General features: G+C 37.3%; 1 protein-coding gene across 11 annotated transcripts in view; it reads right to left on the bottom strand.

Annotated features, from left to right (window-relative positions):
- Positions 1–16,910, bottom strand: part of LOC101321319 (protein numb homolog) — a 234,127-nt gene that overhangs the window by 92,388 nt on the left and 124,829 nt on the right. For 6 of the 11 annotated variants that reach the window (XM_073799312.1, XM_073799325.1, XM_073799322.1 and 3 more), the window contains exon 3: positions 2,456–2,540. The exons of 2 other annotated variants lie outside the window; for them this stretch is intronic. In XM_073799312.1, coding sequence (XP_073655413.1) covers positions 2,456–2,540 — 85 coding nt within the window. Of the gene's footprint in view, positions 1–2,455; positions 2,541–5,801; positions 5,929–16,910 lie in introns of all 11 variants that reach the window. 3 more of the 11 variants (XM_073799306.1, XM_073799315.1, XM_019921607.3) reach the window with 1 other exon arrangement.

The raw sequence follows: 16,910 nt of genomic DNA, 5'->3' as shown, positions 1-16,910 counted from the left end.
GGATCGAACCTGCTCCCCCTGCAGTGGAAGTGTTAAGTGTCAACCACTGGACCACCAGGGAAGTCCCTCAACTACATGTTATTTAAAAAGACCATCATGATTAAGTTGGGTTCATCCCAGCAATGGAAAGGTGATTCAACATTAGAAACTTGATAAATGTCATTCATCATATTAACAGAATGAGGACAACCACATGACCATCTCACAAATGTAGGAAAAGCATCTGATAAAATTCAATACTCAAAAAAAAAAATTTCAATACTCATTCTTCACACACATACAAAATCTTAGCCAAATAGCAATAGAAATGCCTTTAACCTACAGAGTATCTATCAAAACTCTATAGCAAAGATTATTCTTAATGGTAAAACATAAGGAGCACTTCCTTTTAAAAACTAAGTGCAATATAAGAATGCCCACTGCTGGGACTTCCCTGGTGGTCCAGTGGCAAAGAATCTGCCTTACAATGCAGGGGATGCTGGTTCAATCACTGGTCAGGGAACTAAGATCCCACATGCCACGTGGCAACTAAGCCCACGCGCCGCAACTAGACCCCACATGCTGCCAACTACAGAGCCCATGCGCTCTGGAACCCGTGCACCACAACTACAGAGGCCATGTGCCCTGGAGCCTGCGCACCACAACTAGAGAAGAGAAAACTCGCATGCCACAACTAGAGAGAAGCCCGCACACCACAACAAAGAGCCTGTATGCCACAACTAAGACCTGACACGGCCAAAAATAAATTAAATAAATAATTAAAAATTAATTTTTAAAAAAAAATTCAAAAAAAACCAAAAACCAAAAACAAATGCCCACTGTTAACACTTGTATTGAATACTGTAGTCAAAGTCCTAACTAGCATAGTAAGGCAAGAAAAAGAAACAGTGTAAGCACTGGAAAGGAAGACACAATTACAATCATCATACTTTAGTAACTAGGTACTAAACATAGATCTATATACCAAAAAAGCTTATATCAGCAAACAAAATGGAAAAAAAGAGGAAAAACATACTATTTACAATAGTAACAACAAATAAAGTATCTAATAATTAAATTTAAGAGATTTGAGAGACCTTTACAGAGAAAAAGAAACTTTACTGAAAAATACTTTAAAATATCTAAATAGCTAAAAAGATATACTATGTTCAAAGAAAGGAAGGCTCAATATCATAAAATAAAGAGAATAAAGTAAATGCATGTGTAGATTAAAGCTTCTGGAATCTTGGGCTCATATACAAGCAAGTCCCATTTTTAATAACAGCTTTTGAATTTTTACGTAACTTGACTCAAATTACTCACTTTGATGGATATTTTTGCAATTGGTATAAACTTATTAAGCACTAATTATATATACTTTTTAACTAATTGTAGCAAGAGTTGATATCACACTTCAGAATTCTGACAGCTGCAAGGAACAAGTATGAGTGAGGAGCATATGATCGGTACATGGCCAAGTTCTAGTTGAATGTGCTGTGGTTCCACTGATTCAAAGGTCATTCAGTGTGCACAATCACCACAATGTAAGTTCTAATAACCACTCCTGCAAGTGATGAAATGTTGCCAACATTTTACATAACACGTAAAGTTTTCATTCTTGATAATTATCTGTGAACACTGCCAAAACACCATCTCCTTAAAAGTCACCTAAAAATGTAAACATTTATTTTGAATACAAATTCCTCTTACAAGAGGAAAACAGACAAAACACATTCATCATACAATGATCATATTGAGCTCAAAGGTTACCTCTAGTGGACCTATGTGTGGTGCTTACACATACAATACCCTTTGTACATGTGAGACCGATAAGCAGTTGCCCAGTCTGCTTTTATAATAGATCTGAACTTGATCAAATGAATGATTTTCTTTAGGTCTAACTTATTCAATTTTAATTTTGGTTTACATAGATTTCATGAGCTGCTTAAACTTTGCTTTATCCAAATTTCCTAATAGAGTATTAAAAATAATGATCATCTGTTTTACTGGTTGTTAGGAGATGATAATACTAATAGTTAATACTTATTGAATGCTTAGTGTGTGGAAGGCACTGTTTTAAGTGCTTTGTATACAGTAAATCATTTAATCTTCACAATAACCCTCATCAGGTGGATAATATTACTATCACCGTTTTACAGATAGGAAAACTGAGGTACAGAAAAGTTAAGTAACTTTCCCAACGTCACACAAGTAAGTGGAGACGCTTAGTGATTCATACCCAGGTAGCTGTCTCCAGAGCCCAGACCCTCAATTACTATATTATATTTCTTTTCACGATATTTAAAAGATACACAAAATTACTATGGATGAAAAAACTCACCATTAAAAAAATTATCAATAAGAGTTAAACAACAGTTAAGCAATATTAATATCAATACAACTTATCATAGGTTGACACTTCACAGCTATTTCAAAGTTTCATGGCCATGATTAAGAGTTTTGAAGTTGGACAGACCTGGCTCTGAATCTTGACTGTGCCCTTTACAAGCTGTGTGACTTTGGACAAGTTTCGTAACTTCACCAAGCCTCAGTTTCCTCATCTGTAAAATGAGAATAATAAACATCTCACAAAACTGTTGTTAGTAACATAATTACTGCTACATTACATTGATATGTAAATCCAAACAAAACAACAGATACACAAAATAGAGGAGGTTCACAATTTCCCCCAGAAATCAGGGCTTTATTATAAATAATGAAGATGACCACTCCAAGTCACCACAGCAACTATAAGACTCCCATACAAACAGAACCATAATACCCTCTAATTCATAATAAATAATTCCCCTGGATAAAAGTCAAATGCCTAGAGGTAAATTACTGAATCTCTGAAATATAAAATACCATATATACATAGAGAAAGAGACAAATAGATAAGACGTTGTTTGTTGATAACAACTCCCACGAATCCCATTTCACGCATACACTTTCTAAGACTAGTAGTATTCAAGGGGCCCAAAAGAGGAAGAGCAGTGTCAAGAAGGAGTGATTCCTGGCACTGGTGGGAAGAAATTTTTTTAAGAGAAAAACATAAAGAAATAAACATGTCATCAAAGTAGGGTACAACTATCGTTACCACCAAAGAATGATTGTGTCCCTTTACACCTGGCATTTTACACTAGTCAAAACAAGTAAAACTGTCACTACTGCTGTCTTTAGAACCTCAATAAAATAATTTTACAATGAATAATGAGATTTCTATCAATTCCTGCATTTACCAATAATACGTCCATCTGTGATAAGGTTAGGTGTTTCTTTGACGGGGGTGATTTTAGCAATACAATACAATGATCATTTTAAAAAAGGAAAACTAGGAATTATATTATACAAAAATCCTATAGGATAATTTTGTTAAACAGCTCATCAATACTATCATCAGGGCTTCCCTGGTGGTGCAGTCGTTAAGAATCCGCCTGCCAATGCAGGGGACACGGGTTCAATCCCTGGTCCAGGAAGATCCCAGATGCCACAGAGCAACTAAGCCTGTGTGCCACAACTACTGGGGGTGGGGACCACAACAGTGAGAGGCCCGCGTACCACAAAAAAAAAAAAAAAAAATTACTATCATCAAGGTGAGTTTTTATGAAGGTTACTAGTCTAAAATATGAATTATATTAATTAAAATAACGTATTACATTAAAATAATTATTAAAATGACTGTGTGTTCATTGTAGCTCAAAGATTTAATAAGGAAAGAACTTCCATCCCCCAAAATATCCCCTTTTAACAAATAATTGCAAAAATGGCCTTCAATTTTTCTTCTTCTTTTTTTTTTTTTTTTGCGATACGTGGGCCTCTCACTGTTGTGGCCTCTCCCGTTGTGGAGCACAGGCTCCGGACGTGCAGGCTCAGCGGCCATGGCTCACGGGCCCAGCCACTCCACGGCATGTGGGATCTTCCCGGACCGGGGCACGAACCCGCATCCCCTGCATCAGCAGGCAGACTCTCAACCACTGTGCCACCAGGGAAGCCCCAAATTTTCTTAATAAATTTGTAAAATTATCTGTCTGGAACAAAGGTCATCTAATTTTTACAAAGCACCTTTTTAAAGAAAACTTATTAGTTATATAGGAAATGTTCAGGAAATCCTTAAACTACCTATTTTATAAAAGTTTAAGGAAATGAACATACGACATGAGGTACTCGAGGTTACTACGCCAGGACGGAAATACAAACAAAAAAATCAGGTCCTTTGACTCTGTATCTTAACAATTTGGAGTTTTTCTACCTGATCAGCATTTCCTTCACTACTCTACTTCCTCTAAATGATGAGAATAATTTTTCTGTCCTTTTCATGAGTTCTACAAATCACTGATAAGGTCAAGTCGGTTCAATCACAACTCAAATATTTTAATTTAGGAATTTTTAGGTAAATTTTTTACCTAAATTTTTTATGTAACATAGAGAAAATTTGCAAATATCACTAACTATTTACATTTTGCCCCATTTGCTTTGTCAGTCTCTTTCTTCCTCACACATTTTTTTCTGAACCACGTGAGAGTGAGTTGCAGACACTGTAGCATTTCGGCCCTCAATATTTTCAAGTAGTTTCTTAGGAACACACACTTTCACTTAGATAACTACAGTATAGCTAACCAAATCAGTATTGTGTCAATGTTAAAATTTCTACTATATAATTATAGCACATATTCAAATGTCATTAACTGCCTTAAAAATGTCCTATAAAGCCATTAAATGTCCATTTAAAAATGTCCTCTGATCTCCCCAGTCCAGAATTCAATTCAGGATCATGTACTGCATTTAGTGGTAATGTCTCTTTAGAATCCTACCATCTGGAATAGTTCCTTAGTCTGTCTATGTCTTTGAAGACTGATATTTTTAAAGAACACAGACCATTTATTTTGTAGAATGTTCCTCAATTTAGGTTTGTCTGATGGTCTCTCATGTTTAAATTCAGGCTATGCATTTTTGTAGGAATGTCACAAAGTCATGGTAGGTGCTTCTCACTGCATCATATCAGAAGCTGCAAGAGGCTAGTGGGTTCTATTGCCAGTGATGCTAACTTTGATCACTTGGTTAAGGAGTATCTGCCAAGTTTCTCCACTGTGAAGTTATTGTTTTTCTCTTTGTAATAAGTAAGTATTTCGTTAGGAACTGTCTTGAGACTACGTAAATATATTCCTCATCAAACTTTCACCCCATAGTTTTGGTACCTGCAGAAGATTCTTGTGAGAAAGTACTATTTTAATTGTTCCAAAATGGTCATTTTCTAATTCCATTTTCTAATTCTACACCTATTAGCCATTTTAATGAATAACTTTCACTTCTCCCCAACTTAGTAATTTATTCATTCACTTACTTATATTTGTATGGTTCTTATGTTTTCAATGGGTTATAATCTATAACTATCATTATTCATTTGGCCGGTGGATGCTTCTCCAAACTGGTTCCTGTTCCTTTTGACTGTCCCCACCATTCTTTGACTATCTCCTTACTTTCTGCAACAATAATATGTTCCAGCCTCCTCTTGTACTTTCCCTGATCCAGTTCCTCCTGGGATCATCCATTTCTCCAAGGAGCTGTGGTTTCCTTTAAGTGGAGAATGGTTTTGAAACCAGCATATGGGAGTTAGGTGTGTTCACTGTAACTGCTTCTAGGCCTCTTAGCAAACAAAGCTGGAATATACACAAATACATCTACGCATATGCATACACATATATACGTATACATACAAATATACACATATGTCTCTAAGAGAAAGATACGTAAGTGTATACATGCATACATGTATGTTTCTCTGTCTTTATATAAATAAATGTTAAAAACCATGAGTTCATAACCTCTGATTCAAATCCAGCGTCACAGGGTTCATTGGAGTCTTTTCTTCCTTATATCTAAAACTCCCTTCTCCAACAAAGAAAAACCTGGCTCCCATTTTCCTCAATACACTCATTCATTTGTTGATTCCTAAAATAGATAGAAAATAGTTTCAAAATTACCAATTCACACCATTACAAAAAACAGCCTACAAATTAGGGTTTATTATTTGTTTACAGCTCCTTTTATCTTGAATTTCAAAGTATAGGATGCTCAAAAGTTATTTGGCTTACTTTCTCCCTTCAGTGTGTTTATGTTATGAATTTGAAACACAGGTTTGTTTCTGTTTATATTTTAGTGTTTTATCCCGACTTTATTGATTTCCTTTTATGTTTTTAATATAAAAACATGTTATTTATGTTATTAATTTGAAACAGGTTTATTAATTTGTGTGTTTATGTTATTAATTTGTTTATATTATGTTATTTAAATTATGTTATTAACTTGAAACACAGGTTTATTTGTTTCTGTTTATAGTTTAGGGTTTTATCCCAACTTTATTGATTTTCTTTGCTGATTTTTTGTTTTGTTTTGGTTAGTATCTAAAACATTAGCATGACAATGTTCTCTGATATTCTGCACTGATATCACATGCAATGCTACCAGGGGTTCTCTCTCAACCAGTGATTGTAATACAACTTCATAGTTTAGAAAGTATATTTCCCACAAGAAATGAGCCTTTCTGTAGCCAATCACATGTATCTACCACCATCCCACTGAGGCCAAGCTGTTTTCCGGGAATTACTGTTTCTAGATATAGAAAGAAGGATAAAATGAAATGGGCAAACCCTACTACAGCAAGATATTACTTGTAAAGTAGTTTTCATGCTACTTAGAGAGATGCCACAGGGTAGAAGAGGGCAGGACCCAGTGCGTAGAACTCCAGGTCCCTGCCCTGACTTGAATTCAAGATGCTATTGCTTTCACTGATATAATATATTGAGCTTTAGTCTGAGATTTTGCTCATCCAATTCATTCAGCAAACATTCACTGAGTGTCTATGTTGTCCCAGGCACTGTTGTAGGTGCTTCAGTGAAAAAAGCCTTCATGGGACTTACAATTCTAGTTGTGGGAGAGATAAACTATAAACCTAAGTAAACTGTATATAGTTAGTTAAAAGATGAAAGTTATAGAAAAAATTCAACAAGATAGTTTGCAATATTATATAGCATGTCCAGTTTAGGTCTCACTGAAAAAAGAAAGCTTCCTTTTATATGAATAATTTTTTTAAGTTTGAAAGTCATTAGGAGAGAAGAAGAGCAATCCAATTTTTCAGTTGGTGCTAACCTTATGTCTACAGGCCCAGGGACAGACTATGAGAAAAAAGTCATAAGACATTTTCCTTCCTTCTTTCACTGAATCTTAGCCAAAATCTAGAAATATTTAGGTTGGTTTTTCTCAATCCAGATCCTCTACTTTGTAAGTAATTACATATCTCTCCTAGACTCTGGCAAAGGGCTTTCCATCAATCTCAAACTCAAAATATTAAATTTCTTTTTTTCTTCAAACGATTTTAGTGGGAAATTGATAGAGGCACTATCAGGGCTGTTAACCACTCTTTTAGACCTTTAATCCTAACCAGATCACACTATCACTCCCCTACATTTACAATCAACAAAAGACTAAGCTAGCTAATCTTTCTCAGTTGTGCTAGACCATACCACTCAAATCCTAAACAACTGGGTTTGTTTGAACCTAAGTGCAGAACTTTATAATAACCACAGGTAACAGTTAATAGTCCCTGCCACGTCCCAGGTATTATTTTAAATGACTTATATATATTACTTCTTTTATACTTCAAAACAACCCTACGTGATAAGTATCATTAGTACATCCCTTTTATAGATGAAGAAACTGAGAAATGAAGAGGTTAAACAACCTGCTCAAGGTTACAAAGCTTCTAAGTGATAGAGCTGGAATTAAAAAACAGGCAGGCAGTTAGTTTGTGCCATTAACTGCACATATTAAACTGATTCTCAAAAAATCTTTATATAATGTGTTCTAGATTCTATCTTGCTAGATTTAACCAATTCAGTCTATGGAGGGAAAAAATATCTGACTTCAATGCTGTCATCCCATATATATGCTATTTTTCAAAGCTTCAACTGAATACTTGATCACCATGCCATGAAAAGGTCCAATGAAACTATTAATAAAAATGTGACCAGGAATAGTAGCAAATCAAATCCAACAATGTATAATAAGAATTATACACCACAACCAAGTGGGATTATCCTCAGGTATGCAAGGCTGATTCAACATTTGTAAATCATTTAATGCAATCCATCACATTAACAGGTTGAAAAGAAAAGTCACATGATCATATCAAGAGATACAGAAAAGGCATTTGACAAAATCCAACACTCATTCATGATAAAAATTCTCAGCAAGCTAGGAGTAGAGAGTAATTTCCTCAACTTAATAAAGAACACCTACAAAGGCCTACAGCTGACATTTTACTTAATCATGAGAAACTAGAAGGCTTCCTGAAAAGATCAAGAACAAGGCAAAGGGACTTCCCTGGTGGTCCAGCAGTTAAGACTCTGCGCTCTCAATTCAGGGGGCCCAGGTTCGATCCCTGGTCAGGCAACTAGATCCTGCATGCCACCACTAAAAGATTCCACATGCCGCAACTAAAAATCCGCATGCCGCAACTAAAGATTCAGCATGCCGCAACTGAAGATCCCATGTGCCCACATGCTGCAACTAAAGATTCAGCATGCCGCAACTGAAGATCCCATGTGCCCGCATGCTGCAACTGAAGACCCAGGGCAGCTAAATAAATAAATATTTTTTTAAAAAAAGGAACAAGGCAAAGATGTCTCCTCTTACCACTCCTTTGTAACATCATATAACTCCTAGTTAACATCATTAACTAGGAAATGCTAGTTAATGGAATAAGACAAGAGAAGGAGATAAAAGGTATACAGAATAGGAAGGACAAAGTAAAACTGTCTTTGTTCGCAGATGATATGATCATCTACATAGAAAATCTAAGAGTCGGCAAAAAAAACTCCTGGAACTAATAAGCAATTAACGATAGCAAGGTTGCAGGATACAAGGTCAATATACAAAAGTCAATCACTTTCTTAGAGTATACCAGCAATGAACAAGTGAAATTTGAAATTAAAAATTATACATTTACATTAGCACCTAAAAAATTAAATACTTAGGTATAATTTATGGCAAATCTAACAAAATACGTACAAGATCTTGAAAACTACAAAATTCTGATGAACAAAGTCAAAGATAAACTAAATAAATGGAGAGATAATCCATGTTCATGGATAGGAAGACTCAATATTGTTGAGGTATCAATTCTTCCCTACTTGATCTATAGATTCAACACAGTTCCAATCAAAATCCCAGCAAGTTGTTTTGCAGACATCAACAAACTCATTCTAAAATTTAAAGCCCCAAATGGACCCACATAAACACTGTTAACTCATCTTTGACAAAAGAGCAAAGGCACTATAATGGAGAAAAGATAGTCTTTTTAATAAATGATACTGGAACAACTGGACAGCTACATGCAAAAAAAATTAATTTAGACACAGATTTTACACCCTTCACAAAAATTAATTAAAAATGCATCGGAAACCTAGATGTAAACTGCTAAACTATAAAACTTGTAGAAGATAACACAGAAAAAAAAAATCTAGATAACCTTGGGTATGATAATCACTTTTAAAATAAACCAAAGGCATGATCTGTGAAAGAAATAACTGATGAGCTAGACGTCATAAAATTAAAAACTTCTGCTCTGCATAAGACACTGTCAAGAGAAGAGAATACAATCCACAGAATGGGAAAAAATATTTCCAAAAGACACATCTGACAAGGGACTGTTACCCAAAATATACGAAGAGGGACTTCCCTGGTGGTCCAGTGGGTAAGACTCCACGCTCCCAATGCAGGGGGCCTGGGTTCGATCCCTGGTTGGGGAACTAGATCCCACATGCATGCCGCAACTAAGAAGACTGCATGCTGCAACTAAGAGCCCACATGCCCCAACTAAAGATCCTGCATGCTGCAACGAAGGTCCAGCATGCTGCAACTAAGACCCTTCGCAGCCAAAATAAATAAATAAATATTTTAAAGTATATATATACAAAGAACTCTTAAAACTAACAATTCAATTTTAAAAATGTGCAAAAGACTTGAACAGATATCTCAACAAAGAAGATATACAGGACTTCCCTGGTGGCACAGTGGTTAAGAATCCACCTGCCAATGCAGGGGACACGGGTTTGAGCCCTGGTCTGGGAAAATCCCACATGTCGTGGAGCAACTAAGCCCGTGCACAACTACTTAGCCTGCGCTCTAGAGCCCGCGAGCCACAACTACTGAGCCCACACACCACAACTACTGAAGCCCTCGCACCTATAGTCCATGCTCGGCAACAAGAGAAGCCACCGCAATGAGAAGCCCATGCACCACAACAAAGAGTAGCCCCCGCTCACTGCAACCAGAGAAAGCCCGCGCGCAGCAACGAAGACCCAACACAGCCAATAAATAAATAAACAAATAAATTTCTAAACAAAAAGGAAGATATACAGATGGCAAATAAGCTCATGAAAAGATGTTCAAAATCATATGCCATTGGGGAACTGCAAATTAAAACGAAAATGAAATACCACTATACACCTATTGGAATGACTAAAATCCAGAACACTGACAACACCAAATTCTGGCAAGGATGTGGAACAACAGTTACTTTTCATTCATTGTTACTGGGAGTGCAAAATGGTACAGCCACTTTGGAAGAGTATGGCAGCTTCTTACAAAACTAAACATACTGTTACCTTACAATCCAGCAATCCCCTCCTCCCAGGTACTTACCCAAAGGAGCTGAAAACTCCACACAAAAACCTGCACATGGTTGTTTATAAAACCTTACTTCATAACTGCCAAAACTTGGAAACAACCAAGATGTCCTTTAACAGATGAATGGATAAATAGTAAACTGTGATACATCTAAAGAATGGAATAATATTCAGCACTAAAAAGAAATGAGTTATCAAGCCATGAAAAGACATGGGGAAACCTTAAGTGCATATTACTAAGTGAAAGAAGCCAATCTAAACATACTGTATGATTCCAACTCTACGACATTCTGGAAAAGGCAAAAATATGGGGACACTAAAAAGATTGTCAGTGGTTGCCAGGGACTAGAGGGTTTTGAGGGATAAAGAGGCAGAACACAGAAAATGTCACGACAATGAAACTATTCTATATGATACTCTAATGTTGGATATGTTATATATGTGCCAAAACCCATAGAATGTACAAAACCAAGAGCGAAACCTAATGTAAAATACAGACTTGAGGTAAGAATGATATGTAATGTAGGTTCATTGATTGTAACAAAGGGCACCACTCCAGTGCCAAATGTTACTAGGCGGGGAGGTTGTTTATATGTGGAGGCAGAGGGAATATATTAACTCCCTGTACTTTCTGCTCAATTTTGCTGTGAATCTAAAACTGCCCTTAAAAATAAAGTCTGTTAAAAAAAAGAAAAAAGGACCAGACCCAATTAGGAAACTTACAACAGGCCAAAAAGACTTCTCTCCAGGATCAAGTAGGCATGGAACCATATATGTTTGCCCTTTGTGTATAGCATTTTACCCAGTTATCAACTCACCTACCTGAACTATCAAGAAACCCACATTTTGGGTAGAGGTAGAGAAACAGGTGAAAGGGATGAAGAAATACAAACCTTCAGTTAGAAAATATACAAGCTGCAGGGATATAACATACAGCATAAGGAATATGGTCAGTAATATTAGAGGACTTCCCAGGTGGCACAGTGGTTAAGAATCTGCCTACCAATGCAGAGGACATGGGTTCAACCCCTGGTCCAGGAAGATCCCACATGCTGCAGAGCAACTAAGCCCGTGTGCCACAACTACTGAGCCTGCACTCTAGAGCCCACAAGCCACAACCACCGAGCACATATGCCACAACTACTGAAGCCCGCATGCCTAGAGCCCATGCTCCGCAACAAGAGAACCCACCACAATGAGAAGCCCTCGCACTGCAACGAAGAGTAGCCCCTGCTCGCCTCAACTAGAGAAAGCCTGCACGTAGCAACGAAGACCCAACACAGCCAAAAATAAATTAATCAATTAAATAAAATTTAAAAATATAGTACAGGGCTTCCCTGCTGGCACAGTGGTTGAGAGTCTGCCTTCCGATGCAGGGGACACAGGTTCATGCCCCAGTCCAGGAAGATCCCACATGCCGCAGAGCGGCTGGGGCCGTGAGCCAAGGCCGCTGAGCCTGCACATCCGGAGCCTGTGCTCCGCAACGGAAGAGGCCACAACAGTGAGAGGCCCGTGTACCAAAAAAAAAAAAAAAAAATTACAATAACTTTGTATAAGGACTAGACTTATCGTGGTGATCATTTCATAACGTATGCAAATATCAAATCACTATGTAGTACACCTGAAGCTAATGTAATACTGTTTGTCAACTATATTTCAATTAAAAAAGAAACCCACATTTCTATATCTTAATCCAAAAACATGTCTCAAGAGTAACAGTTCCTCTTCCTATATTAGACAAAAACATCTAAGTGCTGCTTCTTAATTCTAGAATTATTTTTTAATGCAGTTTGTAAAAAACATTGTTATTTGAACCAGAAAGCATACCATATGAATTGGGGACCATTTATAGGACAGATACTCTTCTAGACTGTGGAAATAAGGCAGAGAATTAACCAAAGTCCCTATCCTCCTGGTGGTGTATTCTATTTGGGGAGAATGTGAAAATAATAGAGAAACAAATATATGTTATGTTATGAAGAAAAATCAAGCATGGTGAGAGGAAAGAAAGTGTTGGTGTTGGAGGGTAGATAGAAAGGACTCTCTTTTAAATAAAGTGATAAAGGAAGGCTTTGCTCATTAGGTTATACTTGAGCAGACAATTCTGAAGGTATTGAGTAGCGAGAGGGTAAGCCCAAGTAGAGAGGTGGGAAAGAACATTCCAGGTCAAAGGAATAAGTGCACGAGTCCTGAGGCAGAACTATGTTCCCTGTGCTAGAGAAGAGCAAGGAGATGATGTGGCTGCAGCTCCTACAGTGAAGGGAAGGTAGAAACTGAAGTCAGAAAGGAAGCCAAGTGCTTCAAAGGGTTTCACAGGATATTTGGCCTATTTATCAGAAATACAATAAATCTTGGTCTTCTATTCTTAATAAGACAAGCCACTGGAAGGTTCTGAGCAGAGGAATAATGAGATTCATATTTTTAAAGGATCATTTTGGTTACTGTAGTTAAACATCATAAAGCTGGAACTAGTCAGGAGGCTATTAAAGCTGGAACTAGTTAGGAGGTTATTAAACTAACTAAACTAGTTAGAAGGTTCTGAGCAAGAGGAATGAGATTCATATTTTTAAAGGATCATTTTGGTTACTGTAGGTAAACAGATCATAAAGCTGAAACTCGTTAGGAGGCTATTAAACGAATCCAGGTGAGAGGTGATAGTTGCTTGGACCAGAGTGATAGCAGTGGAGGTAAGACAGGTCAGAGAGATAGGTGGTCCATTTTTATATGTGCCCTCAGCTCAAGAAGAGACCACACCTGGAGCAGCAATTGCATGAGAAATCACCAAATGAATAAATTTACAATAATCCACAGTCATTTTCCAGGACATGTATCTTAAGATATATCTTAAGAATGGAAAAAAAAAAAAAAAAGAATGGAGCTGACAGGATTTTGTTGATGAACTGAATATACAGAGTGAGAGAAAGTGAAGAATGAAAAATGACCTTAAGGTTGCTGGGCTGAGCAATCGCAAGAATGGAGTTGCCGTTTACAGTGATGCAGAAGACAGAAGGTGGAGTAGGCTTAAGGGGGTAAATGAGAAGTTTGTTAAGCCTCACAAAATGTAGACGTTTACAAATGAGATAGTTATATATTTTAACTATTGGTATATGTCATGTCCTATAGAGCTTAGATACCTTGAAAGCAGAGTTCATGGTTTATAGTTGTACAATAGTAAAAAGGCTTACCATTTATTGAGCACATTTAACAATTAGAGCTCATTTAATCCTTCTATTATTGCTTCTATTATTAGTATATAACACATGGGAAAATTCTGGTTCAGAGATATTAAATAATTCTATTCATCCTTCAGAGCACTGGTCAAATATCACTTCCTCAAAGTAGCTATCCTTGACCACCCCCATCATCTGAACTAAATCTCTATAATAAGCTCAGAATACCCTGTACGTCTCCTCTACTGTTTATCACAATATAAATAAATAAGTGTTTTCTTGGTATCTCTCCTCCCTACAAGAATATAAGCTGCATAAAGGCAGGATACCCATACGTTAAGTTCACTACAACGATTAATATATGCTTTAAATAATTTATAATATTGCTTTATTATTTTTTAAAATAAATTTATTTATTCATTTTTGGTTGCGTTGGGTCTTTATTGTTGCACACGGGTTTTCTCTAGTTGCGGTAAGCGGGGGCTATCCTTCATTGCAGTGCGCAGGCTTCTCATTGTGGTGGTTTCTCTTGTTGCGGAGCATGGGCTCTAGAGCACAGGCTTAGTAGTTGTGGTGCACAGGCTTAGTTGCTCTGCGACATGTGGGATCTTCCCAGCCCAGGGCTCGAACCCGTGTTCTCTGCACTGGCAGGTGGATTCTTAACCACTGTGCTACCAGGGAAGCCCTGCTTTATTATTATAAATTATTAATATTATTTAATAAATGACTTAATAAGTAGAGACATCCATTACAAATTATTATAGAGTAGATCAGACCAATTCTCTTGGCAAGATAAACTATTAAAAAAAAATAAATAAAATAAAGAAGGCAGCCAGGATGTAAGAAGTCAAAATACCAGGGGCTTCCCTGGTGGCACAGTGGTTAAGAATCCACCTGCCAGGGCAGGGGACTCAGGTTTGAGCCCTGGCCCAGGAAGATCCCACATGCCACGGAGCAACTAAGCCCATGCACCACAACTCCTGAGCCTGCACTCTAAAGCTCGGGTGCCACAACTACGGAGCCCGTGTGCCACAACTACTGAAGCCCACGCACCTAGAGCCCATGCTCCGCAACGAGAAGCCACTGCAATGAGAAGCCCGTGCACCGCAACGAAGAGTAGCCCCTGCTCGCCACAACCAGAGAAAGCCTGTGCACAGCAACAAAGACCCAATGCAGCCAAAAAATAAAAAATAAAAAAACCAAAATACCAGCAAAAAAGGAAATGCATAGTTAAGCCTAACATTCTCCACTACTTTTTCCTCTTGAGACAACTAGCTGCAGACTAGAGCTTTTAGTAGTCTTACAGGCCTGCAGAGACAGAAATCAGAGTTCAGGGCTTATCAAGACAAGCAGGATTTGAGGGACTAAGATTTCAGAGAGAAGGCAACCATAGAAAAGTGCGTCTGGACATCCTGTACTGTTTTTGCCCTCAGGCTATTTACTGAATTCTAACCTGTGTGGGGCCAAGAGGCCAAAAACCAAGCAAAGTGCCTATTTTAAAGCAAAATGGTAAGTAGAATTTTTGGTAGTCTCACAATGCCAGGAAAAGAAAAATTACAGTTCAGGGCCTGCCAAGATGGAGAGGCCCTGGCAAACACCACAGGATTCTATTTGATACCTCTGAAGGACAGCGCTCTTGGACTAAGGGGAAACTGGATTTAAACCAGCCCTTAAGAGGCTTAAAACAAAGCCTCAAGTCATCAAGCCTGTATTGAATCAGGGTCATCTGCTCCTGCTTCTAACTACCACCAGAAGAAAATTAGATCCTCCCTAGAGAACAATATCACCATCAAGAGCCTCTATAATTTCTCATACATAATGTTTGACATTCATTTTTTAGATTACCAGGAATCCTAGGAGACAAGACCAGATGACTGAAAGCCAAGAGAAAAAGCAGACAATAGAAAAAGACCAAAAGGGGATCCAGATATTATAATTATTAGACACACACTTTAAAATAACTGTGATTAATATGTTCAGGAAAACAGATGACAAGATGAGAATTTCACCAAAGAAGTAGAATCTACAAAAACAAATGAAAAATAATTAAATTAAAATTCTAGAACTAAGAAATACATAATAAAAAATTAATAATAAAACAGATTCTTGTAACAGCAGATTGGACACTAAATGAAATAGAAAATAGGTCAACAGAAAATATCCAGATGAAGAACAGGGAAAAAAAAAAAGATGGAAAATACAGAAAGAAGGAAGGAAGGGAGGGAGGAAGGAAGGAAAAGAGAAGGGAAGAGAAGGGAAGGGAGGGAAGAACGGAGGAAGGGAGGACGGGAGGAAGTCACGGAGGGAGGGAGGGAGGGAGGGAGGGAGGAAGGAAGGAAGGCAGGAAGGAAGGAAGGAAGGAAGGAAGGAAGGAAGGAAGGAAGGAAGGAAGGAAGGAAGGAAGAAAATACCGAACAGCACATGAGAGATATATGGGATGCAGAGAAAGATCTAGCACACATCTAAAACCCCAGAAGAAAGTCAGTGCAGGAGTGGGGCAGAAGCAATATCAGAAGAAATATTCCAAACCTGACAAAAGACATCAAGCTACAGATTCAAGAGTATCTATGGAACTCAAGCACCTTAAATACAAAGAAAACTGCCTAAAAGGCCTTACTGAAAACATGAAAAACCAAAGACATTACCTCTCTAACAAAAACAATGGAGTCAGAAGGCAATGGGATGATACACTTAAAATGCTGAAAGAAAATAACTATCAACCTGGAATTCTATACCCAATGAAAATATCCTTTAAAAGTGAAAACAAAATAAAAAGTGCTTTCAGACAAAAAGAGAATATTCACTACCAGTAGACTCACACTAAGAAAAAAATGATCTAGTGAAGTCAGTCAGACAAAGACAAATATTATATGTTATCACTTATATGTGGAATCTAAAAAATAATACAAATCAATCTATATACAAAACAGAAACAGACTCACAGACATAGAAAACAAACATATGGTTACCACAGGGGAAAGAGGGGGATAAATAAGGAGTATGGAATTAACAGATACAAATTACTATACGTAAAACAGATAAGTAACAAGCACAAGGAACTATATTCAGTATCTTG

This window comes from Tursiops truncatus, chromosome 2 (assembly GCF_011762595.2).
Source record: "Tursiops truncatus isolate mTurTru1 chromosome 2, mTurTru1.mat.Y, whole genome shotgun sequence".
Classification (NCBI taxonomy): Eukaryota; Metazoa; Chordata; class Mammalia; order Artiodactyla; family Delphinidae; genus Tursiops; species Tursiops truncatus.
This window is presented reverse-complemented; position numbering and strand designations above follow the sequence as displayed.